The 27658-nt window shown below is 39.5% G+C and overlaps 3 protein-coding genes across 5 annotated transcripts; 1 reads left to right on the top strand and 2 right to left on the bottom strand.

The window, feature by feature from the left end:
* Positions 1 to 419: 419 nt before the first annotated feature.
* On the bottom strand, positions 420 to 8440 carry dnajb14 (DnaJ heat shock protein family (Hsp40) member B14). The gene is given in 9 exon segments (XM_038713233.1): positions 420 to 677; positions 812 to 984; positions 1364 to 1460; positions 1463 to 1472; positions 1657 to 1742; positions 2110 to 2298; positions 2487 to 2632; positions 5293 to 5467; positions 8264 to 8440. Coding segments are annotated over 9 exon segments (1140 nt in total). The 5' UTR covers positions 8403 to 8440; the 3' UTR covers positions 420 to 552.
* A 1363-nt stretch (positions 8441 to 9803) lies between these two features.
* Positions 9804 to 17353, bottom strand: LOC119898904 (tetratricopeptide repeat protein 39B-like). 2 transcript variants are annotated; one of them, XM_038713225.1, is made up of 19 exons: positions 17269 to 17353; positions 15971 to 16040; positions 15450 to 15481; positions 14911 to 15027; positions 14629 to 14760; positions 14386 to 14462; positions 14055 to 14184; positions 13831 to 13936; positions 13599 to 13664; positions 13347 to 13455; positions 13185 to 13252; positions 13020 to 13079; positions 12737 to 12898; positions 12553 to 12644; positions 12342 to 12462; positions 12141 to 12252; positions 11930 to 12047; positions 10917 to 11033; positions 9804 to 10606 (listed from the first exon to the last, which is right to left on the bottom strand). In XM_038713225.1, exons 1-19 carry the CDS (start codon positions 17334 to 17336, stop codon positions 10492 to 10494), a joined length of 1872 nt encoding a protein of 623 aa, XP_038569153.1. In that variant the 5' UTR covers positions 17337 to 17353; the 3' UTR covers positions 9804 to 10491. The 2 variants fall into 2 exon arrangements, with proteins under 2 accessions (XP_038569153.1, XP_038569154.1); XM_038713226.1 differs by having other exon boundaries at positions 14911 to 15015.
* On the top strand, positions 17280 to 27599 carry LOC119898907 (snRNA-activating protein complex subunit 3-like). Of its 2 annotated transcripts, XM_038713232.1 has the most exons (9): positions 17281 to 17528; positions 18017 to 18100; positions 18194 to 18272; positions 19340 to 19444; positions 19550 to 19699; positions 20483 to 20565; positions 23590 to 23748; positions 26999 to 27106; positions 27187 to 27599. In XM_038713232.1, the coding sequence occupies exons 1-9, from the start codon at positions 17296 to 17298 to the stop codon at positions 27332 to 27334; spliced, it is 1149 nt and encodes a 382-aa protein (XP_038569160.1). In that variant the 5' UTR covers positions 17281 to 17295; the 3' UTR covers positions 27335 to 27599. The 2 variants fall into 2 exon arrangements, with proteins under 2 accessions (XP_038569159.1, XP_038569160.1); XM_038713231.1 differs by having other exon boundaries at positions 17280 to 17528; positions 19340 to 19699.
* Positions 27600 to 27658: the final 59 nt, after the last annotated feature.

Below are 27658 nucleotides of genomic sequence, written 5' to 3'. Positions count from 1 at the left end.
TGTTCACTCATACTTGGAAGTGAAAGCTAAAAGAAGCATTAATGTCATTTTATTTCCATCTTTTGTTCCGGTGTTCTTCCAGAAATGGATCTGGCTGGAGGACAGCTCCTCCAGATGAACCTACGAAGTCTCCCATCTTAGACGTCAAGCATGATGATGCCAAAAGCCGTGATTTGTTTGTGCAGAATGCCTCGAGTTCTCACTATTTGAGGTACATGCCTTTACAATCAAGCGTCCTTGTCCTTCTTGTTTCCACGAAAACACATGAAAAGCAGAGTAAAAAAAAAGTAACATAAAAAACTGTCTGGGGCTTTCTACAGTGCGTGTAGATTGGTTCATTTAGACGTAACAAGGCGATTCCTGGGGTTAGGTTGTAGCGAGGAAGGAGAGGAGTTGGTGTTGGTGAGGGATTGAGGACATTTTAAAACTTCAACAATAGAGCTAATTTATTTCAGCAAGTTTTTTGCTCCTAGTGTAAAGACTTTCTTTTTTAAAAAAAACATGAACATACACATCTATTCAGACATTTACATGATCTAAGAAGCATCCAGCTCATCCGCCTCTGAATAGGTTATTTAGTCTGTCCAGCTCCCTGCAGTTATCCATGGTCATGAGTTCTGCCTTCTTGCGCATTCGGTCATCCCTGTATACCTTAGCAGCATACAGCAGGTCTGTTTCTGGATGAGACAAGCAGAAAAACAATGTGACTGAGAAAAGCAAAGACTCCAGGAAACAAGAGTGCAAAGCAGAAAATAATTACTCAATTCAGTTAGCTAGCTCTGAGGGTGTATTAAATACCATGGTTACTCACTTGTCTGTCTCTCCTTCCAACAGTTATTTCGGACATTAGATACGTAGTCCTCCTCCACATTTTTCTCAATCTGCTGCAGCGCTGAGCCCTTAAACTCTGACTTGAAATCTCTGGAGACGTAGTAGTCGACATGCAGGTTTTCTGTCTGCCGTTTTACAGTCTGACCTGTGGACCTGCAAGAGATGGAGGAAGTACAAGCTGTGAAAATGGTGACGAACTGTAGTAATTTCCCCACATACGTTGAATCCTGAATGTATTTTATATAATTGAAATTGTAGGTGACATGGAGAACTACTGTGAAAAGACCACATTGTCAGTGAATACAAATGTTAGAAAGGTGGAATAAAACCACCACCAGGGATCCCAGAGATCCCAGGTCAACATTTCATAGTACATGTCAACAAGGTAGGAGGAGGACAAAATACTTTCTAGTTGTCAACCAGCCTCTTTGACATGCACTAAATTCTTAAGTGAATGGAACAGAAAAGTTGTGATTAGCTACCTAAAAGTTTTCCTCAGCGATGAAAAACAGAAAAATGTGTGTGCACATACGGTCTAGTGTACAGGCTGTAGGGTGGAGGGGACACCATCATCTGGCTCAAAATTGACACTAAAATCAGGACCACGATGGGCATCAGCTGGATAAAATTGAGAAACCACCCTAGAGGAAAACACAGTACAATGACATATGTCATATAAAGTAACACAAACTTATGGTAATGTACAGTCAAAGAATGTTGTTTCTATGGCTGCACATCAATTGAAATTATAACGTATATTTGCTCGAATAAAAAAATATTAATTTAATTAACATAATGATGCAAAATCTGAACTCATCTACGTACATCTCCCCTTTCTTCTGTTCTCTCTTGTCGATAATCCGTCTGATGGCTGTAGCTTGTTCTGCTGTTGGTGAAGGTGTGTGCACTTGCTGTAGACAAAAATATTATGACTGAGGTCAGATATGATGCACCAGTCATCCTTTAGAGCCACATTCAAGTGCATTTGATGAGTGAATTCTTTGTACCACATGATGTAGTCCATTGACTGAACCCATAAAAGTTATTATCTGAGGATCTAAAGATTCACCAAAAAGCCTAAATAACATGGTTATATTTCTGACTGACAAAATCATTAACTACTAAATTGATAAGATAAATCATCACTGTAATATATGAATAAAATCAATACATTTTGATGATAAAACACAAAATCTGGGTATTGAGGAGTCACGTTAACTTATCAGTAACCTTGAACCTTGTGTGTTTGAATCTATATGCACACAAGTGCTCACTTACAGGAGGGGAAGCCACCTCCAAAGAACATGTTGAAGAGGTCCTCAGGAGTAATGTCAGCCTCAAAGCCCCTGTGGAAGTCAAAGCCTCCTCCGTGTGAGTGACCCGGGCTGCTCGGCTCCTCCCCTCCTGTCAGGTCATACTGCCGCCTTTTGTCTGGGTTGCTCAGCACTGCATATGCATTACCAATCTCTGGAGGAGGACACAGTTGATGTATCAAAGAGGGGAATAAGCTATGGACATAAACTATTTCAGACAGACTTTTGTTTTTTTGAAATACCATGCTTAAATATTCAAAGTTTGTGTTATACACAGTATTTGTATATCACATGTGAGGTAAGTTCCAACAAGCTTAGAATAGATATTATCTTATTTGTTACTTTTAAAGGCCTCTGTTGCTCCAGGTGCATGATTTTTGTCTGGGTGGAACTTGAGCGCCAATTTCCTGTAGGCTTTCTTTAGCTCCTCCTCATTGACTTCTTTACTGACGCCCAGTACTTCATAGTAGTCCTTACACCGCTTTATTCTGAAAGACAGGGACAGAGAGTGAAGTAGGTGAAAACAATCCAGTGGCTCATTTTTGACCTATCCTACTGTGAAAGGCACGTGGGGAAGTTCTCCTCGAGTTTACCTTTTAGTAGTGATGGCAGTGCGACACTGAAGCTTCGATACATGCTTCAAACCCCTGGACTACAATCCTATTGAACCACTGCTTCAAAGTTTGCTTTGGTGTGAAAAAAAATAAAAATAAAAAATAAAAATCACGTGACATCCAAAGCAGCAACTGCTTAAATTACTGAATGAATCACCACTGGTTCGCGGTCCAGTCACATGATTCACTGGCACTGCCTCGATCGTCTCGAAAGTGAGTGTTGTGCACCCCATCGAACACATTCACCCCCTGTCATAGTTACACAAGCACATCCAACCTGTGCCATATTTCCCAGCACTCTCCCCTCAATAACAAAATACATGCATTCATCAATCTTTATTTGAACATGATGTTCATCTTAATGTGTGTGTATCAAAGAATTTTCAAAGTAAATATACTTTAAATCCAAGGGTGATTAAAGCAAAGGTTCTTTATAACTAATGGTGTTTTCTACAAAAGTAAAGTAGTTTCTCCAGCACTGCTCATCGAGGGGCGTGCGGGTATGTAATTAAAAGCCTCCTGTCCAGCAGCTAGCCTGTCTAATTTGCCTGCAGCCTTGAACTTCGCCAGGAGAGGTCACTGTAACTGAAGCTTCGAGTAATGAACCCATTTTTGAAACAATTTGCTCAGGTGGTTCAGTGCTTCACAAAAGCTTCATTTGCCCATCACTACCTTTTAGTGTTAGATTCTCTTTCCCTGTCACCTTCTGATCCACAACAGGTGCTTGAACTGATTATCATGAAAAAGTAACTTGTTGATGGCCCTGGCCTCACACAAGTAACTGACATTCAAGCACAACGTTCGAGCAGATCCCCCAGAGAAAATTAGTTAATAGTTTAACGAGCTGACCAATCGTTACATACCCTGTGGTTTGCTAATCTGAAGTTTATACTCACAGAAAATACTAAGCATTCAGAAAATCACGTACTGTATATGTATCTAGCAAGACCCAGATAGATTCTGAAGACTGTACACACTGTATATAGGATATTTTATTTCTAGCACTTGACATTATTCAAAAAAGGAAGACAAAAAACAGGAGAGTCTCTATTTCTGCGTTTCTTCCAGAGCAATGTTGACTCCATAAAAAGGTCACATACAGGAAGGAGGGAATCAAGCATCTATACTTTATTACGTACGGTAGATCTGCACATACACTGGCCTGTGATGTATATTCCAGTCAGTCATTAGGGCTGGGCTATATGGTTGAAATCAATATTACAAAAATTAATCTCAGTATTTTTCATGTATTGATATGCATTACAAGATCACAAGTAGAATAATTAAACTGATGTTCAATTACATGAATTCTAAATCAACATTTGAATATTGCTCATACTGTAAAAAAAAAAAAACATCACAACATTGCTGCCTCCAGCAGACCAAGTAGTAGGAGTGGTGGATCACAATAATCAGCTTACAAGACAAGACACAATATAGCACAACCATGTAACTACACTAAACAAAACCAAAAAAAGCAGCTATTAAGGCAGTGTTAACACTGTGAAAATAAGAAATAAAAATAGCAACAGGTCAGTAATTACACTCTAATAATGCTATATAACATTAGCTATGTTTATAGGAAGTAATGTTAAATAGCCTCATGTCATTACTACCTACTTGGTTGGATCATTACAAACATTTTGCATTAAACGTTCCAAGTAGTCACACAATGAGAAAAATAAATCTTTATCCTAATCATTTTACAAACGCATTGTAGCCCTCATAATTGTAAGGTGCCTAGAGAGTACCCACCCCTAGAGGTGATGCACCGTGATCGTTGACAGGATAATCGTATTCAAATCGAATCGTGAGTACTATAGGACACGCCGTCTAAATGGTCGCAGTTTGGTTAGGTTTAGGCACCATAACTACTTTGTTAGGTTTAGGAAATGATCATGGGTTAGATTAAAATAAGTACACTAACCCCTAGAAGTTATCTTAAGGGGGAACGGGTGATCTTTAATGTAAACATAACACAACCCGTCTTACTTTTTCCTTAGAAGAAGATGCCATTTTTAACCCACTGAAGCTTCCCCAAAAGATTTAGTATAAAAACACCAAGGAATAGACTGACTGCCTACATTTAGTGCAATATACTGGTAGGATTGCGTAATAACAAGCAGCATGTTTATCCTATAAATTAACTCAAGGCACCATCTGTGGCTTTCTGATTGGAGACTGTATGCTGTGGACAAAATGCACGGATTGCCTCCCTCTCTCTCTCGTGGTATAAAATTAGAGCATGTAGTGGTTACCTGGCATCTAGTTCACACCGCTAAATGTCTCTCACTTTCTCCCCTCATTGGTATGTCACCAAGCTGAAGAGGTTCCCATGGCAATAGCTGTATGCACAACACTGTGGCCACAGATGAAAGGTCTAATCAAGATGAATAGAAACAGTGCTGCTGTCACAGGGCCAATTATCAGAGAGCACCAAAAGAGCCCACTGAAGTGGGACAGATACAGTAACAAATGGTGGATAAAGAAATGCAGCATGAAAAGGAAGACCTAGTCAGTGGTAAAATTCTTACCTTTGCACACCTTCGACCTGCTCTTTGTTGAAGCCTTTAGAAGAGTCGCCTCCTCCTGACTCTTGGCTGTCCCTTTCTGGCTGGGCACCGGTGCTTTCTGAGCTTTCTGCTGGTCTCCTACGATATGCCCCGTTACCCGCTGAGCTCCCATTCTTCGTTAATGCGTCCAACAAAGCTGAAGAGGAGAAGAAGATGCTTAAGATAAATTAACTGACCAATTATTACTTTCACTGTCTTACAAGTGTCCAAGCTTTTGACAACTTCCTTATGTGAAAAATTGTCACTTAAGATGTTAGATGAGTCTAACATGAGACGCAAAGAGCAATCAGATGGTTTGTTTACACAAATTTACGTTGAATAAAATCGGTGGTAATGACACCGTTTGATTACGATTTTAGATTTTAAGATTGTGATTCAATACAATTGATACACTGCTCTAGATTTTATAACATGTGTCTGCTCAGAAAAACACAAGGTACTACAGTTAATTACATTTGAAAGATTTTCAAGTAACCCAAGGTAGAAAGAGAGCACACAGGTAAAGTGTCATGACTTGTTAGGGGCACTTTTACCCCCACTCAGACCTTTAAATAGCTCTTAGTCGACCTCCCTACCAAACACCTCTGCTGAAACAAATAGTTTTATCATCCTAATGCAGATGAAAGTACCGTGTACAGTGTTTTTTTTTGTTTGTTTAAAAAACAGACCCAGTTTTGCCTTCCATAATCAAAATCACTTAAATCCAGTTGCCAACTGCTAAACTAGCAGGAAGTTAGCTGACCATAACAAAAGTTGTCAATGATCAATATCAATGCTGTTAAACATTAACTTCTTGATTAAACTTCTTTTCTTCAAGTCTTCATATTTACTAATTTAAACCATTCGCAGTACCCCTCCAGTAGTCTTAAATCCAAGTCTCAAGATCACTATCCCTGTAGGAAATATGACCAGTGATGCAAAAATATACACTCAAGGACAGCAACAGTAGAGCGGCCCAATGATCTCTGACTTGGCAGCAGAAATGTTGTAATGTTCCTTATCATTTATCAATGCATTATTCATCATTATAGAGTTTGTTCTCATGTAACATAAGCACAAAACTATTGCCTCTTGCACACCATAATCCATCTTTCCCACAGCATTCTAGGGTACTCAACATGTTGTGATATAGGTACAGCCTCTATGTGGCTGCTGGGAGTAATGCTGGTGTATAGGTGCTGCCTTGGCCTGCCTCTTTCTGTCAACCCTTTGTGTTGACAACGCTCAATCCTCTCTGCAACCATGATCGCAGATTCAGAGACTTGCTGACTTAAGTGACAGAACTGTCAAGCATTACATAGCTGCAAAGGTAGATATACAATGTACTGATGGAACCGGTGATAATGTCCCGTTCTTGTTTCACTTCCACTGTTTTTTAATTAGTCATTTAGCTATTGCTATACATGTCAGAAGTCGCACCCCTCTGGACCAACTAGGGGTTATGTGTCTTGCTCAGGGACACACTGGTGGATTTCACAGGGGGAATCAAACCCAAGTCTTCCACAGCAAAGGCACGTATATTATCCATCGCCAGCCCCCATTTTCACTGCTTATTTACTTACTCATGTTTTTATCCTCATTATTTTTTATATATATATATATATATATATATATATATATATACACACACACACACATACACACAATTACTTCTGCCAATGAGGTTATTTTTCTGTTATTATGTCTGTTCGCAAGATATCTGCAATATTATGAATAGTTACAAACTCCCCTTGCTCTCACACCAGCACACAAAGACACAGAAAGAGCTTATCTTGCCAGGGGAACCAATAATGGGAACCCACACTCCCTGTACGCCTCTGCTCCTTTCAATACACACTTAATGTACATATTTTTCTTATATTGTATTTTTCCCCTCCCACTGTATAGCCCCCTTCCTCTTAGCTATGTACTTTAAAACAGTTTAATGGACATTCTTGTAATGCCACTTTACATGTCAGTTCATCAAAGATTTGCTGAAATATCTGAAACCGATAAGTGGCTTATCTTAACTGCAAATTGGTGGCCATATGTGATGTTGAGCTCCAGCCTTAGAAAGCCATTTATCTACTAAACCAGTTTAACAACTGAGAAGATTCGGGTCATCAAAGTGCAAGTTTATCTAACGTTATTCCTTAAACTGTATAAGAGCCTTTTATAACTAACATTACAAACCAAAACACTTTTCAGTCCCACCCTTGCTTAACACCGGTTTAGAGTCATCTCACAGACGCTTGTGTATCCAGGATTAGCCTACACTTCGAGGCTCTCTCCGGGTCAATCATTCAATTAAAGGATTGGACTAGAAAGGACTATAGCTCCTACTAGCGCCACGTTCCTCTACTCCACTTGTCTGTTCGGTCCTCACTGAAATCCCTACACAGCAGCATTATTAATAACGTAGGCCCAAGTCTATCAAGTTTCTTGAAGTGAAAATAAATGCTTTAAAAAGGTCTTAGTGAAGTTGTTACAGCGAGTGACAGCTAGCATGAACTACTCAATGAAGATGCTCGATCATAGATTGACGTTTACTAGTATTCTGAAGCACTACAACACTTCACACTTCACTGAGAGTCATCTAAAGGAAAGACTAAGAGTAAAGACACGTATTCACGTAACATCGCCCCAACTTACTGAGTACTAACGTTACTACAGCGCTAGCGAGGTTGGTTAACATGACGCGGGGCCCACAACTTAGCTGACGCTAACTCGGATCTGTGTTGCTTAATTTCCTGTCTTTAAGTCATAGTTTACACTTGACTAACATTAACTAATCATACAAATATTTGTAACCATTATACAACAGTGAACAGGTGACCTGCTGTGAGCTCAAACCGTGAGTGATGTTAACAAACGTCAGTTACTAGCTAGCTTAACACTTGGCTAGGTTAGCCCTGGTCGGCTAAACAGACAAGCCAGTCACACACGGTCTTACCTTTTGCTCTGCCTGTTGGGTACAGCTTCTCTGCTTTGTTGAGAAACTTCACAGCTTTGTCTTTATCTCCGGCTTCGAGGGCTTTCGTCGCTATATTTATACATTTTTCTGCTTCGTCCCTGTTCCCTTCCATCTTCATTCCTCTTCCTCCTCCGGCAGTCAGCTGATCATCTCACACACCACGTGGTCACCAGCACTGACAACAGCATATTTAAACCCCTCTAGCTACTGAGGATTTGTGGGATTTATAATTTAATTTCCTGGCATTATGTTTCCCCTTCTTTTTGCTATAGACTGCATGTTACTCTGTATGTGTTTGATTATTTTAACCATTGGTGAAAGAATCCTCAGATCCTTTATTCAATGTAACACAATGTAAAAAATACATTACATTAAGTCCTTAATTTAAAAACGTGATTAAGTAAGCATACGGAAGTATTACCACTAAAACGTTTTACATCTCAAATGATAAAGTACATTTCATGATGAGAATGGTAGCATATATTAGTACATATTAAATTGAAATACTGATGCTTCCATGTGTAGGATTCTACTGTTTTGCTAGTCAGTGCAGAGCTACTTTGACCTACTTGACATAAAGTAAGGTAGTTTGGTTCTCAACCTATGGGTTAATTAATGCAATAGTAAAGACAAAAAAACAAAGTTGTGCTACACACATCTGTATTCATTCTTTGGACTTTTCTCTAATATTTTTTGTGAAATCTTGGATTATAAAAAAAGTTTGTGACTCCAACAGTTTAGAGGGGGAAATCACACTTTGGTGGAACTCAAACAACTTGAACTGGTAAAGGGGTCCCAACTAGCTGCAGAATGCTCTGTATTTTACAAGCTTTATGTTTTTTTAATGTAAGCTGTTATTCTGAAAGTAACTATAGATGTCAAATAAACTACTAAATAGACTACTTCTGTGACCTGTTCTAAGAACTAAGTTTATTATCTGGATTGCTGTGCCAATTAAAACATGGATCCCTCTAAAATCTGGAATATGGACTGTAAAAATATTTCCTCCAGGTTTTACCTTTTGTCTCTTATCCTCAGGTGTTCATCCCAAAATAAACATAGCACTATGGAATTTCAACAAGTTGCACACCTTCAACCAGAGAGGAAAGAACTAATAAGTGACACTAGCAAGACCTCCACCGTTGCATTTTCCTGTGTACATTGTCATTATCAAGAACATACAGCGATGGACACTGGGCAAGATGAAAGTCAGTCACGATTCAATCAAAACACAGTAGGGATGTTTTGTTTTGTGCATCAGTGGTAGTCAAAGAATCAACTCATAATCAAAATTATATAATTCCCATGGTGCTGAGGCAAATATTAACTTCTTGTATTTTACAGATTTACCCTTACACAATTTTCATAAAAACAAAAAGGGATAATTACTATCCCTTATATGTGTAAATCTGCTAATAAACAGGATGAATTTTGAATCAGGGCTTTTATGTAACTGCTTGAAGAACATACATTTATCTTACAGTACTGATGAGCCTTCTCAGAAAGCTGTTGAGGAATCTGTATTTGATCAAAGTTTATTTCAAATTCAGTGATCAAATGTACTACAAATACACCAACAACATGCATACCTTACATTTTGTGTCACCATTAAAAATAACACATCATTTGATAACTTATTTATTAAGTAAATAACATTTAAGCATACTGATTCATTCTGCACAGAAAGAAGATGACGCAAATATTGTTACATGTAAAACATAACTGAACTGCAGGCCATGTTCAACGTCTTTTTAAATATTACAACAACTTAATCTCATGAACAAAAGCAAACAAGTGAAGTCTCAAACTGGATATTAAATTATTTGAGACTTCAAAAGAGCAAAAGGTGTTAAGTCCAATGAAACCAAGAATTTTTCTTTCTTGACTAATGCATTTAATTTATGTCCTGTTTATAACGTCTTCCTGGGTTTATGTTGCCCTGGTTCTGACAAGCTATAGTTTAATTCAGTGGAAATTACCAAGCCACTCAAACCAAGTAGTCGACAGAGTTTACTTCTCTGTTCTTGCTTAAATTCAGAATTAAGTATGGATGTATTGTATACCATTAAGAAAGGGCTGTCAGCAAGATGGTCCATCTGGAGGATTTCAAGTACAGTCACAGAGTTTAAAGCAGCAAACAGGGTTGAGGTCAGGTTAGGTCAGGTTTACCGCTATGCTTTTTGTAGAGCTGCCTGTCTTTGGGTTTTTTAAGCTGGCGTACGTGAAGGGGGAAGTTTGGCTGAAAAAGAGCCCATGGTGTTGAGTGCTGCATGGATGCGGAAGTGTAGCCTCGACTCCATGCTGTAGCCTTTGTAGTTCACCCTACAAATACAGATCACTTATTAGCTCTTAGTGTAATATTGTAGTAAAAAAGCAGAATGTTAAATTTACACATCAATTTAAGTTTTTTTAGGCAGCATTTGCAATACTGGAGCTACAGCATCCAACCTACGCAACAATCTTGTTGCAATTTTCTGGCTCATGTCACTTGGAAGAACTTTTAGAACTCATTTAGAGAATTTCTGCCTCAGTTTAAGGGAAGACAACATCCAGAAGCAAACACCCCCACCCCCAGATACAAAATGTGAAACCAAATGTAACCCAGGTCTGTGTATGGGCTAAAAACACTTACTTGACATTTTCTATCATGGTGATGGCCGTGTTGATGTCACCTTTCTGTCTATGCAACAGGCCCAGCTCCAACATGGTAAACGGCACCAGGTAGTTGTCATGCTTGATATCATTTTCACTGCAAAACAACAACAAAATTAAAGTCACTTCAGTTGAGAAACTACTACCTACACACTTCAGTTGTTGACCAACTTAAGTTGAGGTACACACACACACACACACACACACACACACACACACGAAATAATTTCATTTGTAGATAGTTTTGGCTCACATCCATCAGGCAAGAGTGTATTCTGCATTTTATGAATTTAAAGAGCAGAAAACTGTTGGATTTATATAAACATCATGGAGTCTGTTTTGCTCAAGGTCTCTGCCTGTTAAAAAAGTTTCCTTGCCACTGTCACAAACTGTAACTGCAACCTGTAGCCACAGGGAAGATAACTGAGGAGGATGGGGGTGAGGGGTGATCCTGCCAGAAACTCTGCAAGATAACTAAATAAAATGGACATACACTCCTGAAAGTGGAGTTAACACATCTGTTTTGAGATTATCAAGTGTTTAGCACATGAGATTCAATCAGTGTGGCATAGATGTTAGAAACACAAATATCAAGTATTTCACAACTACAAATAACATGGCAGGGCCAAGCATTAAGAATATCCTTTATTGAGTTTAGGTTTTCCTTCTTTGAAATGTACAATAAAACATTTAAACGCATAACAGAATTGGTACTGCATTCTTCAAACGCCGCGTCAAACAGATGTTGACTGCTCCTTGTCTTAGCCTCTCAGCAGCTTAGGGTAGTTGCAAGAAGTTGCAACACTTTCTACTGAAATTCTCTTTATGATAACACTATTCCAGTTGATTGTTGTAGCTGAATAACTTCCTACTGATAGCAATCAAATTATTACCATAATAAAGTAATTTTATGATGCCAACTGAGTGCTTTTATTGAATTTGTGCATGCTCTGTGTTTGTGTGTGTGTTGCAGTAGTGTTAAGATGGCCACACCTGGAAATGACATGATTGAAGCAGAGCTCAGCCTGGACCAGACGCCCCAAATGTCGTAGACACAGGCCCTTCAGCAGCTGGACAACACACTGGTCATCTATGTGATACTCTGATGGGTCTACACGTTCAATGAAATGCTGTTAGTTTTATGCTGGTGCTAAAAAAACAAACATGTCATGTCAGTGCTCTTAAGTTCTCCTGTTTCGCTCACTCGGATCATCTCTGAGCTGCTCATCTGCTTTCTCCAAGATGGTCAAGATGTTTTCAGTCAACTCGGGTCTTTGGCCAACTATTGTGAAGCCATTCCACACGTACATCATTTCCTGCGGAAAAGAGATAGTTGTTTGAAAAGGACTACTAGCTTGATAACAATGTTGATTCATTGAAAGTAGTAGAATATGTGCATCCTCACCAAAGCAGGGACGACTAGTTTCACAGGGTTAGATGACTGGTATCGCTGCGCCTTCTTCGCCGCAAACTTCTCCGTTGGAATCGACTTCCCAGCGATCCTCAGTCTGAGACCATCCACCTGCCTACAAGCCACACATTTATAATTATTACAGAACTTACCACAGAGTTGCATACACACATGTATGTACAAATCATGGTTCTCTCTAGCACACCTGAATAATTCAACCACATTTTCTCCCAGTTCAGTCACTTCTTCCTCTGGTAGCATGGTCAAGATGGCTGCTTTCTGGAATACATAGACGGCCTGCAGGAGAAGAGCAATCAGCTTGTCATAAGAATCTCAACACATCAGCAGTTTAACAACAGGGTAAAGACAGAAATGGTTACACCGGTTACCTGCGACCACTTGCTCTCTTTGCAGAGCAGGTCAGCGTATCGATACGCCTTCCTCCAATTTAGTTCGAAGGAGTAAGCCCACATTAGCTCCCAGTAACACAGGTGGTGAATCTGACGCCACTCTTCCTGTGCTGCAATACATGCCAGGAACTTCTCCTGGGCCTGCAGAGAAACACTCATGGGCTTTCGTTCTCCTTCTCCTACTCCTGACTGCTACTACTGTATGAGCTGAGATTGCATTTTAAAAACATTGGGCTATTGTAGGCACGTTACTAGTACTCACAAATGTGAAGTTTCCTTGGAGCAAAGCAATTCTCGCAGTGTAAAAAAGAATAAGGGCTCCCTGTGGACAATATACAAACACATTCATTCAAAATCATTTCACTAAGAGGGGCACTAAAACAGTTACATCTGCAATCAGTTAGAATCAACAAAAAGCACTGCTCACATTAGGGAACTTTTCAACGTAGGGCTTCAGCAGAGCTTCCGCCTCAGTAAGGTTTCCTTCACCAGTACCTGGGGAAGAAGATGAGAGTGCAGAAGAATTTTCTGACTAAATTGAGTGATTTAATATAATTTCGCAGTAGACCCAACCCAAAGGTGTTCTCACCCAAAATCACTGTAATGTAGAGATGAAATGTCAGCAGAGTCACGGTGCTGAGGAAAGAGCGCAGGTTGTTGTTTGCTGCTCCCTCTCTCAACTCCGACAAACCCATTTCCTGTAAGATTATTAGCAAATTATACTTTTTATTGGATTAAAAAAAACATTTATTATAGAAACACTGTTAGTATATCATGAGTTTTACTGAAGAAAAAAGAAAGACATGGGCTTCATCTTTGCATGTGGACTCATGGCACCTACCCGGTCTCCTGAGAAACCCAACCACTCCATCAGTCTGAGGACTCTGGATGGAAGCAGTGACAGCATCTGATAACAAAAAAGTAGGTAAAAATGTAAACAAAGGCTACTGACATGTTTCAAGTGCAAAGATTTGTTCAGGAAATAAAGCACATACATACTACATGGCTCTACGATTTGGCATGAATATTTTTTTTTTTATGAGGCCTGTTGTATGACTGTCTATCTCGCTCACCAGATTAAATGATCCAATACCCATGTTGACGCCGCCCCTAAAATGAATGTACGTGCTCTTATGTTGTTCCATGTCTTTTGTGATGTTTACCAAGGCCTGGCAGTCCCTGGTTTGGAAGACAACATATCATTTTAAAATAAACTTAAATATGGTGACTCACTGTCTGGCTGAGAAATATAATGTCATATTATGTCCCCAACAAAAGCCCCCTTCAAGCTTCTTACTTGTAAATCTGGTAACTGTTTCGGATTCTCATTCCTCCTTTGATGAAGCAGAGTATACTCTCATCCAGGAATGTGAGAGCAGCTTTCTGCAGCAGAACTTCAGCATAGCACAGCTCTGCATGCATCTCTTCTGTTAAGGGTTAAACGTCACAGTTTTTTTTTCCACCAGACATTAATTCTGGTCATTTCTGTCTAAATTTGTACATCACTGCTTAACTATCCAAATTTTCTTGAGATTCATGTCAACATGGTGATCGCCACTCAAACAGGATAAAGTGTGTATATTTACTAAAGATGTATAGTCTGGAGATAGTGGAAGCTTGTCACTTACCTTCTGTCAGGTTGTCAACTGGTTGTCTATACAATAGGCTGGTTAAAGTCTCCACTATTCCAGTTTTCTTCCGAAAACTAAGTTAAGGAACACAGGTATAATATACAGGAAAAAATAATGTTAGCAATACAGTATCTCGACTGATAATTCATCTGTATACAGTATTTGACTGTGTCTTCCTTACTTTTGTCCCAATATTGAAGTGGGAACTTAAAAACAACATCCTAAACTGTTAAGCCATACCTTTGGCATGTCTGCAGGGATTCTTTCAGTGATGTCATTGCAACATCCATGTCCTTTGGGTCAAAGGTCATGCCTGCCTGCATCACCAAGATGCTACTGTAGCCGACTGCGTGGTATATGCTTTGACTCTTCCTGAAGGGGACAGATGCAAAAAAAAAAAAAAATAGTGTTTTAAACAAAATGCAAATAACTAAAAGTTTTAATACAACCAGTAGTGTGAAACAGCTGTACACCACAATGCAGAATCAGCTACAGATTGTTATTAGAGTCTTTGTGACTTACCAGGGTTTTAAGAGGGCCAAAGAATCAGCAAACCTGTTGTTCAGAAAAAGACCAAGGGCGGTGGAGCACCCATCCAGTGCGGTCCCTAAATCCATTTTAGGTGACCTGAATGAAAAACTGGAAAATTTATTTAAGCATCTACACCCCAAGAGACATGCAATGCATCTGACAAGTTATACATATATATATCTGGGAGCACAAGAGTGTCAACGCAAACACGCCTAGACAAGTGTAAGACTATTCTATTACTAACAGTCTTGATTTCCTAACGTTAACCCCGATGAGATTTAAAATGTACAGCACCTGTTTGAAGAATGAACAAGTAGTGTCAGTAAGATGCTGACCTCTAGTGTGCAAATACTGTATTGCAATGAGTAGCTTTTATCATGTGAGATACCATTTGCAGTGATAATGAATATAGTGGTATGATTCGCTGTAATTTACAACTATGCCTGAATAGTAATTTCAATAAGTGCTAATCACTGACATTACATGCACAAATTTACTGTAAAACAGATAAAATAAAGAATTTCACTTACTCTTCATCCTCACTGTGACAGCTTAGGTCCACCTGAGAAGAGGAGGGGGGGATGGATATAACTTTAAGCCAGGTTTTCAAGTCAAACAGGATGCTTGTGATCTTTCAAATGTGTGGTGAGAGTAATTTAACCTGCCGAACCCTATTTTATTCAGCTTATTTTTATTATTTTTTGGATCTGATCCGCCAAGTACTCAGATCTTTAACTTTGGTCAACGTACCGATACAACGATGTAAAAATGGTCCAACACAAGCAAAAGTCCTGCATTCAAAATTGTACATATAGAGTCCAGAAGTATTATCTGCAAAATGGCCAACATATTATGTGCCCAGTAACATGAAGCGATGCATCGATGTGATAACACATTTGAACAACTTAACGTCCTTCCTCTGACACTTGAATGGTAAGATGAAAGTGTAGAGACAGAAACAGCATTGAACATTTGTTGAAATTAATTAAACAAGGTTGTTAGAAAACTCTGGTCAATTAAAGAAGTTGCAGTAAAACATGACGTAGCCTACCTGTTGTAAGGAATTGTCTTTCGTCTCCATTTGATCTTGGAATTTCAAAACAAGAGACTTGATGTCCTTCCTTGTCAGAAATTAAGCAGTCTCTGTAAGAGAAGCGCTCGTTTCTCTTGCAGGCAAATCGATATTTGGCCTCGATCGGCTATATTTATAAGGTAAGAAGCCGGGAGTGGCCTATTTGCAAATCTAGCTCACAAACTTCTCCCTTCATCTCATAGGACGTCATTGGATGGCTATATAAATATATGTTGTCATTTGAAGTCAGCAGTGCCTTTAGGGTAGTTTACGAGCAACCTTACAAGCTGGTGCAATTGCTAGAGCTTGAAACCAATGTATGTGTGTAAATTACACACAGCTAATTTAATAGGGATAAACAAAGTATAGGCCTGATGGTAGTTCAGTAGCCTAAATCTCATTGTCTTGTCAAGAAAGTTCAAAAGGAAATTTCATAGAATTGAAAATGCAAGACAATGCTCCAACAAAGACAACTCATATGTTTATCTTTATCTTATCTTTAGCTACATTATGGTAGTTATGATTATGAAGAGTTTTGCCTGCCTGCCGAGAATTGCATGCACCTCCAAATACTGCTTTTAAACGCTAATAATATTCTTTGTGGGGTCGAAGTATATATTTTATGAACGTTTAGAGTCTTTAATATTTTAATACACTTAGTAGAAGTACCATTCCTTGACATTCACTAAATATATGTGGTGATAACGCCGTTTGATCAATGAGCACAGCAAAGTGTCTGAAAAGGACCTAAAGAGGTGGATGCAAATCTCGGCAGGTAGCCTACAAAATTTGATCTGCCGAATTATGCATAAATGACCGTTAACACCTGCGAGGTGTATGCAATTCTCGGCAGGCAGGCAGAATTCGGCACAACGCCAGCACCCCTCCAAAGGGTCACAAGATACATCTGGGGGGAGATACTTTACATAGTGACAAATCCCTCAAGCTGCTACATTTCCTGTCAATAATTGTTTACGGTTTAGACATTAATGGCTGTGTGATGTGTTATTTTGAGGGGACAGCAAATTTACAAGCTGTCCACTCACTACTTTACATTGTAGCAAAGTGTCATATATTCAGTGTTTTCACATGAAAAGATATTATGTGAGGGGTCTACTCACTTTTGTGAGATTATCACAATGTATTTGTAATTGTGATTTCTTGCTGTTCTAAATCAAGTGCATTTTGTAAAAATCAAGAGGGGAAAAAAAGTTGAAAGAAATTTTCTCTTTTCTCTCCCTGTCCTGGACCCAACAATGACCTAAAAACTACATTACCCATGAGACAGCGCAGTTCGGGAAAACATGGCGGCGTCCAAGCTCTCGACAGACCCCAACACAAACATCCCAGATTATGAATATACTGGTGTGAACACCAATCCATTTCACGTTGGCTCTTTTAAAAGCGAGTGGCTGAACAGACTGAAGCCGAGTGACTACTCCTACCAGCCGGAAGACGAGGACAGGTTTGACGCTAACTTCGCGAAACAGATGGGGATCGGTGCGGAGACCATGACTGCACTGAAAACCGTCTGCAGGTAAGTTCAGTCACACCACTTTCACGTTCACGACGTTCAGCATAGCTAAGGGGGAAAAAAAGAATTAGTAGAAACCAATCGACTAAAGCTAAGAAATCATGAGCAAACGTAAAAGCTTCTATGTATATGTACAACACCGGTGGATTTATGGATAGAGGTAACGTTAGTTATTGCACAATGTGTACATTTGACTGTGATATAGGTATGTAAGAAGCGTAGATGTTGTGGTATTGCAGGGTTATTGCCCAGATCTCGTGACGTAGAGCTGGTTTCCTCCTCTGTTGATGAAGACAGAGCATGTTGACACTAGTACAACTTTTATGCATCTTATATTGTTTTACAGTTATTTATAGTATGATTGTATAATGTTACAGTGTCATAACAACGATAATGATCTTTAGCTCATCTGTTATTTGTTCCTTTGCCCAGTTAAACCATGTTTGCAAACTAAAAAAGTCTTTGTTATCATTTTTTCCCCCCCTTTCAAGTCTTGATTCACTCCGATGCCATCCTGAGGACCAGCAGCCTGATCCAGACGTTGTACCTCCAGACCCAACGCTGAAAACACTGGTGTATGACTCCTCCTCATTTTGAATTGTGTCTTGGGTAAACCAACAGCGTGTAAACAAATTAAAATTCAATGATCTGCGATTTGTTTTTAACAGACAAAGAAAAAAGAGGCAAGATCACAAAGCTTCTCTAAAAATCACCAAGAACAGACACGACCTCTATGCGGATGAACTGGTGGGTCCATTGGAGTCTTGCTGAAATGTTGTCAGTCAGTATGATCATAGGACTGGAATAGTACAGTAGATCTGAGCAATCATGTAGGCTTGTGAATAAATATGTGTTCTGTTTGATAGAGGATGCGCCAGACATGTGTAACCTTTCATGCACCTTTTAATAATACACTACCATTCAAAAGTTTGGGGTCACTTAGAAACATTTTTTGTGTCATTAAAAACACATCAAGTTGATCAAAAATACAGTGTAGACATTGTTAATGTTGGGAATGACTATTGTAGCTGGAGACGGCGGATTTGTAATGGATTATCTACAGAGACCCATTATCAGCACCCATCAGCTCTGTGTTCCAACGGCACGTTGTGTTCGCTAATTCAAGTTTATCATTTTAAAAGATTAATTGAACACGCTAAAAATGGTTGTGTTGATTAAAGAAGCAATAAAACTGGCCTTCTTCAGACTAGTTAAGTATCTGGAGCATCAGCATTTGGTGGTTCCGTTACAGGCTCAAAATGGCCAGAAACAACAAACTTTCTTCTGAAACTCATCAGTCTGTTCTTGTTCTGAGAAATGAAGGCTATTCTGTACGAGAAATTTCCCAGAGACTGAAGATCTCGTACAATGCTGTGTACGACTCACAGAACAGAACAGCTTAAACCGGCTCTAACCAGAACAGAAAGATGTGTGGGAGGCCGCGGTGCACAACTGAGCAAGAGGACAAATACATTAGAGGGTCTAGTTTGTGAAACAGACACTTCACAGGTCCTCAACTGGCAGCTGTGCAACCATGATTTCAAACGGGTTTTGTAATGATCGATTAGCTTTTTAAAATGATAAACTCGGATTAGCAAACACAACGTGCCAACACAGGCCGATGGTTAATGATAATGGGTCTTTGTATACCTGGGTACATATTCCATTACACTTTAGCCATTTCCTGCTGCAATAGTCATTTACAACATTAACAATGTCTACACTGTATTTCTGATCAATTTAAGGAAATTTCCAAGTGACCCCAAACTTTTGAACGGTAGTGTGTAAAGTTTGGTTCTCTGTGGGATTTCCAGGAGCGCTTAACTGTCTCTAGGAAACCAGAAGCAGTGGCTAACATGATCCCTGAAGGAGAAGTCATTCTAACCATCAACGTCTACTACCCGGCTGTTATTGAGAAAGTGAGTTTTCACTTTTCTCAGTGTGCCAGAAGCCCTCCAAATCCAGGCAATTATTTCTTAAATGTTATTCTCCATGGTACTGACATCCCCCCTCCCCCCCTTCAGTTTAACTACATCAGACCCCACATGACTCTGCTGATGACGGGCTCCCACAGCTTGGCAGAGCTCAAGGACGCCATCTGCTGCGTCAACGACCTGCAAGTGTGCGGAGAGTTCAGCCACACGCCAGACATAGCTCCAGACTTCATCAGCAAAGTAAGCGCACATACAGTTCATCTGTAATTCCAAGCTCTCTGCAAGATCTGAACAGGTTTATTTTGTGACTGTGTTATCCACAAGTGACCTCTGTGCATTTACTGCGAGTGAACCTCTCAGTTTAAGAATTTTATATTAAAAGTTTCTGTTGTGTGTAGGGCTGGGCGATATGGCCAAAAATGTTATCACGATAAAAAGCTTCATATCTTTCGATATCGCTAATTATTATGATAAGTATCAAATCGTTATTTCTTTCAAATTTAAGGCTGATTTCTGCTCCTGAGTGAAAGTTGAAGAAACCTGATGGTTAATTGTAGTTTAAACTCTTCTTTATGGTCAACACTTGATGCCATACAGTGAATCACTTCAGAAACCTGAGGTAGAACATTCATAACAATTATGATAAAACCTTTGTCAACAAATATGCATGAGTAAAATTAAGTTTTCAGTCCCTCTTCCTCAACAAAATAAAGTCCTAAGTCGTGTATGATTCAAATGGATAAAATCAAACATTTATTGAATATTTCTTGAACATTTGTTATATTGTTATTGAAAAAAATGTATTGCAATAATTATTGTTTTATTGTGCAGCCCTAATTGTGTGGTATTGTATGTGTGGATATATACAGTTAAGCCCAAAATTAAACCTATTCACAATGAATCAAAATTTGGCAAGGGTATGAATAATTTTGGGCTTAACTGTATGTCCGATTCTGTCAAAATTGGCGCACAAGACCCAACTGATAAAACCTAGGGAAAATAATGAATTTTCTTCTATTTCAGGATCATTTCAGGTCAGCTTTCTTTTTCTTCGAAGGAGTGTTCTATAACGACATGCGATTCCCCGAGTGTCAAGACATCAGCATGTAAGTTTTACCGTCTGATTAATTGGATGATTGGTTAAGATAATCTCCTCTCTTTGTCAACAGCTGCTAAGGTACACCCTCTGCCTTGATTGTTTGACTGAAATTACAGTGCCTTGCGAAAGTATTCGGCCCCCTTGAACTTTTCAACCTTTTGCCACATTTCAGGCTTCAAACATAAAGATATAAAACTGTAATTTTTTGTGAAGAATCAACAAGTGGGACACAATTATGAAGTGGAACGAAATTTATTGGATATTTCAAACCTTTTTAACAAATAAAAAACTGAAAAATTGGGCGTGCAAAATTATTCAGCCCCTTTACTTTCAGTGCAGCAAACTCTCTCCAGAAGTTCAGTAAGGATCTCTGAATGATCCAATGTTGACCTAAATGACTAATGATGATAAATAGAATCCACCTGTGTGAAATCAAGTCTCCGTATAAATGCACCTGCTCTGTGATAGTCTCAGAGGTCCGTTTAAAGCGCAGAGAGCGTCATGAAGAACAAGGAACACACCAGGCAGGTCCGAGATACTGTTGTGGAGAAGTTTAAAGCCGGATTTGGATACAAAAAGATTTCCCAAGCTTTAAACATCCCAAGGAGCACTGTGCAAGCGATAATATTGAAATGGAAGGAGTATCAGACCACTGCAAATCTACGAAGACCCGGCCGTCCCTCTAAACTTTCAGCTCATACAAGGAGAAGACTGATCAGAGATGCAGCCAAGAGGCCCATGATCACTCTGGATGAACTGCAGAGATCTACAGCTGAGGTGGGAGACTCTGTCCATAGGACAACAATCAGTCTTACACTGCACAAATCTGGCCTTTATGGCAGAGTGGCAATAATAAAGCCATTTCTTAAAGATATCCATGTGGAAGAAGGTGCTCTGATCAGATGAAACCAAAATCGAACTTTTTGGCAACAATGCAAAACGTTATGTTTGGCGTAAAGGCAACACAGTTCATCACCCTGAACACACCATCCCCACTGTCAAACATGGTGGTGGCAGCATCATGGTTTGGGCCTGCTTTTCTTCAGCAGGGACAGGGAAGATGGTTAAAATTGATGGGAAGATGGATGGAGCCAAATACAGGACCATTCTGGAAGAAAACCTGATGGAGTCTGCAAAAGACCTGAGACTGGGACGGAGATTTGTCTTCCAACAAGACAATGATCCAAAACATAAAGCAAAATCTACACTGGAATGGTTCACAAATAAACATATCCGGGTGTTAGAATGGCCAAGTCAAAGTCCAGACCTGAATCCAATCGAGAATCTGTGGAAAGAACTGAAAACTGCTGTTCACAAACGCTCTCCATCCAACCTCACTGAGCTCGAGCTGTTTTGCGAGGAGGAATGGGCAAAAATTTCAGTCTCTCGATGTGCAAAACTGATAGCGACGTACCCCAAGTGACTTACAGCTGTAATCGCAGCAAAAGGTGGTGCTACAAAGTATTAACTTAAGGGGGCTGAATAATTTTTTAATAATTTTTTTTATTTGTTAAAAAGGTTTGAAATATCCAATAAATTTTGTTCCACTTCATGATTGTGTCCCACTTGTTGTTGGTTCTTCACAAAAAATTACAGTTATTTATATCTTTATGTTTGAAGCCTGCAATGTGGCAAAAGGTCAAAGTTCAAGGGGGCCAAATACTTTCGCAAGGCACTGTAAGAGATTCCAAGATGAGAAGATTGATACCACACTCTTCTTTGTTTAAGCTGTAGCTGCAGGTAGGAGGTGATTAGCTTAGCCTAGCACAAAGACTGGAAGCAGAGGGAAACCGCTCGCCTGTCTCTCTCCAAAGTTAAAAGATATGCCTACCAACACCTCTAAAGTTCACCAATTACTCTGTTATATATTGTTTGTTTTAACCTGTGCACAAACAGAAATGTAAACTTTAATTTAAATTATGATTCAGTGTAGGCAGGGTTTTCTTTATGTGGCACTATTTAATGCTGCATTTGATCAAATCAGTTATTATTCTGAGGGAATGGAGTATTGTGATGTGTGGTTTTACATGGCACTTTTTTATGCCTACATTATAACCACAATTTCTAAAAGCCTTCTCTAGTACTTTACTTATTTTCTCTTATGGTTTTGTGGGCAACCTAACTGTGAAAGACGAACGTGGCTTTCTTTTTTTAAAAATGTTTTCATATCGTGTGTCAAGAACCCTCATCCAAATGTCTTAACGGCCTGTTACTGTAGGGCCATGAATTCCACTGAGAAAAGTTCAATATATTTATATTAAGATTTCTTAAATAATAGGGGTGACAAATCTTTTAAAATATCAAGGTGGTGCTAATGCTTATGCAGTCAAATACTGGTCGTTGTAACGAGGACATTTTGTGATTGCTGTTCAGATTAAGATGCCAACTTGAGTTAAAAGGCACAGTCACCCTCATTAGCAGGCAAGAGACAGTGGTTATAAATATTTGGTACAGAAGATTGCAATTGACCTGTGTCTGAAATACTCTGGGAAAGAGTTGTTGGAGATTGATATGGTGCAGTTACCACATAACAACCAAAACATTTCTCTCACATATTCCTCCTCGTTCACGTAAGTTGAAACCAAAATCACACTCTTGCAGTCGTCATTCCCTACAGCCATATATCCAAATCAAAATGATAGCCTAAATTTCATTTTTGACAATCATTTGAGCATTTTTAAGCAGATAAACATGGAATCTACCAGAAATGTGATGTATAACTTTAAAATGAATATACAAGCACTTAAAAGGACATTTTATGATACTCAGGAGCTAGAGCAGGTCATCAACTAATCAGAGACTCGGCGGTTTGATCTCTGGCTCCTCCAGTCTGCTTGGGCAAGATACTGAACCCCAAATTGTGAGTCTGTGTGAATGTTAGTTTCATCCTTTCTGAGGAGCAGTTGGCCACTGCCATCAGTGTATGAATGTGTGTGTGTGTGTGTGTGTGTGAGGATGGGTGAATGTGACATGTAGTGTAAAGCGCCGTTCATTTACAGCTTACTGTACCACCTGTGTGTTTACGATACAGGACTACCATTGAATGGGCAAAGGCCCATGGCTTCCCCCCCTACAGCCAGGCCAAGATGGAGGACACACAATTTGTGGATCTGAAAGTGAAAGTGGGCTTCCCGTACCTATATTGTCATCAGGGAGACTGCGAACACCTGGTCATCATCACAGACATCAGGTGAGTGCTGTGTTCCTTTTCAAAACCCACTCAACCTCTTACTGAAAGGTGTAAGTATGAATGGAACAAGATTCATTTCAGATATGGTTGGGGGGGGGGTTGAACATACAGTGGGTACGGAAAGTATTCAGACCCCTTTAAATTTTTCACTCTTTGTTTCATTGCAGCCATTTTCCAAAAATCAAAAAGTTCATTTTATTTCTCAGTAATGTACACTCAGCACCCCATCTTGACAGAAAAAAACAGAAATGTAGAAATTTTTGCAAATTTATTAAAAAAGAAAAACTGAAATATCACATGGTCATAAGTATTCAGACCCTTTGCTGTGACACTCATATTTAACTCAGGTGCTGTCTATTTCTTCTGATCATCCTTGAGATGGTTCTACACCTTCATTTGAGTCCAGCTGTGTTTGATTATACTGATTGGACTTGATTAGGAAAGCCACACACCTGTCTATATAAGACCTTACAGCTCACAGTGCATGTCAGAGCAAATGAGAATCATGAGGTCAAAGGAACTGCCTGAAGAGCTCAGAGACAGAATTGTGGCAAGGCACAGATCTGGCCAAGGTTACAAAAAAATTTCTGCTGCACTTAAGGTTCCTAAGAGCACAGTGGCCTCCATAATCCTCAAATGGAAGACGTTTGGGACGACCAGAACCCTTCCTAGAGCTGGCCGTCCGGCCAAACTGAGCTATCGGGGGAGAGAGCCTTGGTGAGAGAGGTAAAGAAGAACCCAAAGGTCACTGTGGCTGAGCTCCAGAGATGCAGTCGGGAGATGGGAGAAAGTTGGAGTAAGTCAACCATCACTGCAGCAATCCACCAGTCGGGGCTTTATGGCAGAGTGGCCCGACGGAAGCCTCTCCTCAGTGCAAGACACATGAAAGCCCGCATGGAGTTTGCTAAAAAACACCTGAAGGACTCCAAGATGGTGATAAATAAGAGACCAAGATAGAACTTTTTGGCCTTAATTCTAAGCGGTATGTGTGGAGAAAACCAGGCACTGCTCATCACCTGTCCAATACAGTCTCAACAGTGAAGCATGGTGGTGGCAGCATCATGCTGTGGGGGTGTTTTTCAGCTGCAGGGACAGGACGACTGTTGCAATCGAGGGAAAGATGAATGCGGCCAAGTACAGGGATATCCTGGACAAAACCTTTTCCAGAGTGCTCTGGACCTCAGACTGGGCCGAAGGTTTACCTTCCAACAAGACAATGACCCTAAGCACACCGCTAAAATAACGAAGGAGTGGCTTCACAACAACTCCGTGGCTGTTCTTGAATGGCCCAGCCAGAGCCCTGACTTAAACCCAATTGAGCATCTCTGGAGAGACCTGAAAATGGCTGTCCACCAACGTTTACCATCCAACCTGACAGAACTGGAGAGGATCTGCAAGGAGGAATGGCAGAGGATACCCAAATCCAGATGTGAAAAACTTGTTGCATCTTTCCCAAAACGACTCATGGCTGTATTAGATCAAAAGGGTGCTTCTACTAAATACTGAACAAAGGGTCTGAATACTTATGACCATGTGATATTTCAGTTTTTCTTTTTTAATAAATTTGCTAAAATTTCTACATTTCTGTTTTTTTCTGTCAAGATGGGGTGCTGAGTGTACATTACTGAGAAATAAAATGAACTTTTTTTTCTGCAATGAAACAAAGAGTGAAAAATTTAAAGGGGTCTGAATACTTTCCGTACCCACTGTATAAGACTGTAACAAAATATAGTTGGTGTCAAGGAATGTATTGTATTTTAATGTAAATGTATAAACCAGCACAAAAATGACAATTACCAACATAAACCACCATGTTCTAAACAGACAAATTACAAACATGTTTTTGTGTTTTGGCATTTCGGAACATAAAACAGCAACTTTACAAACGACTCGGTCCAGCACTGCATGATGGGCAATGTTAAATGAAGTTAAAAGGACCATCGCCTTGTGTGATGATTAGATTTTACGTTCTCGATCATGCTTTGTTACTCAAATGTATATTAGTATTGTTGTTTTGTTTTTTTTAGGTACTCGGTTCTCCCTTTTAAAATGAGGTTTTAATCTCTATGGGATTTACTTGATGACACTTCCTGTAAACCATAAACAAGAGTGACATCGAAAAAGTATTATGAAACATGAGTTAGCAAGAAAGACAAAAGTAAGTAATTGTCAAATTAGTTAATTGTGTTTCATGCCAGGAATAAACCAAGAATCACAAATGAGAGATCATTGTGTGGTCTCTACAGGAAGAAACAACACTGTAATTAATCTAGTAAACACACACAAGGAGCACACAGGAGTAAAATAACATCAACAACATCAACAGTTAGCCCGATAGTTACTTAGGATGTTAGCAAGTAGCAAAACATTAGACTCAGATGGTTAGTATAATGGTTAGCCTGGTTATCACTAAACTAGCTTACACTAAATCACAAATGAACAATCACAAAACAGCTGTAATAAAGACTGCTACAGATAACGCTCCTGCAAGGGCATTTCAGAAGTAGCTATAAAATATCAATATTTGCTTGATCACAGATATCACAAAATGGTGGATGTAGCAATGTCAGCTAACCTGCAAGTGCTATATAGTTCATTTCTATTTGCAATAATAAAAGCAGTAATAAACAATCAAATGCTTCAAATTGCGCTTAAACATACAAGTTCACTGAATGACAGAAATCAGAAGTCTGCCTGTCACAGCTTGCTCACCACGCCTCTTGTGTGTTTTGCCTAACTTGGATTTTCCAGCCACAACTTGTTTCAGCTTTAGAATCCTATAGGCCACATCACAGACACTTCCTCTGTTTTTAGCCACACTACATCTAATCAGTCACCTTTTGTCTACACTTAAATGTCCTATAAACTGTTGGACTGCCGTGACGTTTTGTACAGAGGTTCATTATCCCCAGAGGATTAATCCTACGGACTTTGGTCATCCTCAACCTCTACTGTAATGAACTGTCTTCTTACTATGCAACTCTGAGGTGCTTTGATTTGTCACAAGTCTCTGTATCATTACTACAAGCACTTCGTTGTTGGACAAGATCTGATTGCTCTCACAAGACTTTATAGCTAATTTGGTTTCATCGCACTATGGAATGCGTAATAGCAGATGAGTCTATGAACTTGTTTTATGCTGCCGTGAGCAGGGTAACTACTCAGTCACCATGAATGTGAGACAAATGTGTTCTCACACTCTTAAAGATTAACAAAAGGGCCATTTCTTATCTCTTTTTACACATTGCAGACTGGCCCATAAGAACGACTGCCTGGACATGAAGCTGTATCCACTCCTCATACACAAGCACAGGGTCGTCACCCAGAAGTGTGCCGTTTGTCACGTCTTCATTGGCAGGTGTGTAAAAATCAGCAAAAAACTGCGTTGCCGCCTTTTTAAAGCGCAAATACAAGTTCAACATCCCTTCCTCATTCCAGATGGTTTACCACCAATGACCAGTTTGCTCCGAGTGACCCGTGTCTGTTCTGTGACAAGTGCTTCCGGATGCTGCACTATGATGCTCAAGGCAACAAGCTGGGAAATTTCCTGGCCTATCCTTATGTGGACCGTGGTGCATTTAACTAATGCTTTTCTTTGGTGAACTGCTCACATCAATGGCTTAATGCTGTATAATACAGTTCAGTGTTTTATATTTCAGAAAGAAATGTTTGGCTATTTAGTATTTTTTGCTTTAAAAAAAAAACTTTTATTTATATTTGGACAATGTTTTGGTTTTATAGACTTGTTTGAAATAACTGGAACGTTTACTGGAAAATGTTTTACTGGGCTTTTCTCCTGTTGAAAGCTTTGTAGCAAATCATTCATTAAAAACTGATCCAGTGAACTGCAATGTAATCTTTAATCTATGTGAAATAACCCCCATCATTCACAGTGAGATGCTTAATGAGG

This window comes from Micropterus salmoides, unplaced genomic scaffold (assembly GCF_014851395.1).
Source record: "Micropterus salmoides isolate LMB-PRFRI ecotype aquatic unplaced genomic scaffold, ASM1485139v1 Ms_hic_scaffold_12, whole genome shotgun sequence".
NCBI lineage: Eukaryota > Metazoa > Chordata > Actinopteri > Centrarchiformes > Centrarchidae > Micropterus > Micropterus salmoides.
Note: the sequence above shows the minus strand (reverse complement) of the source record. Positions and strands in the feature narration are given on the sequence as shown.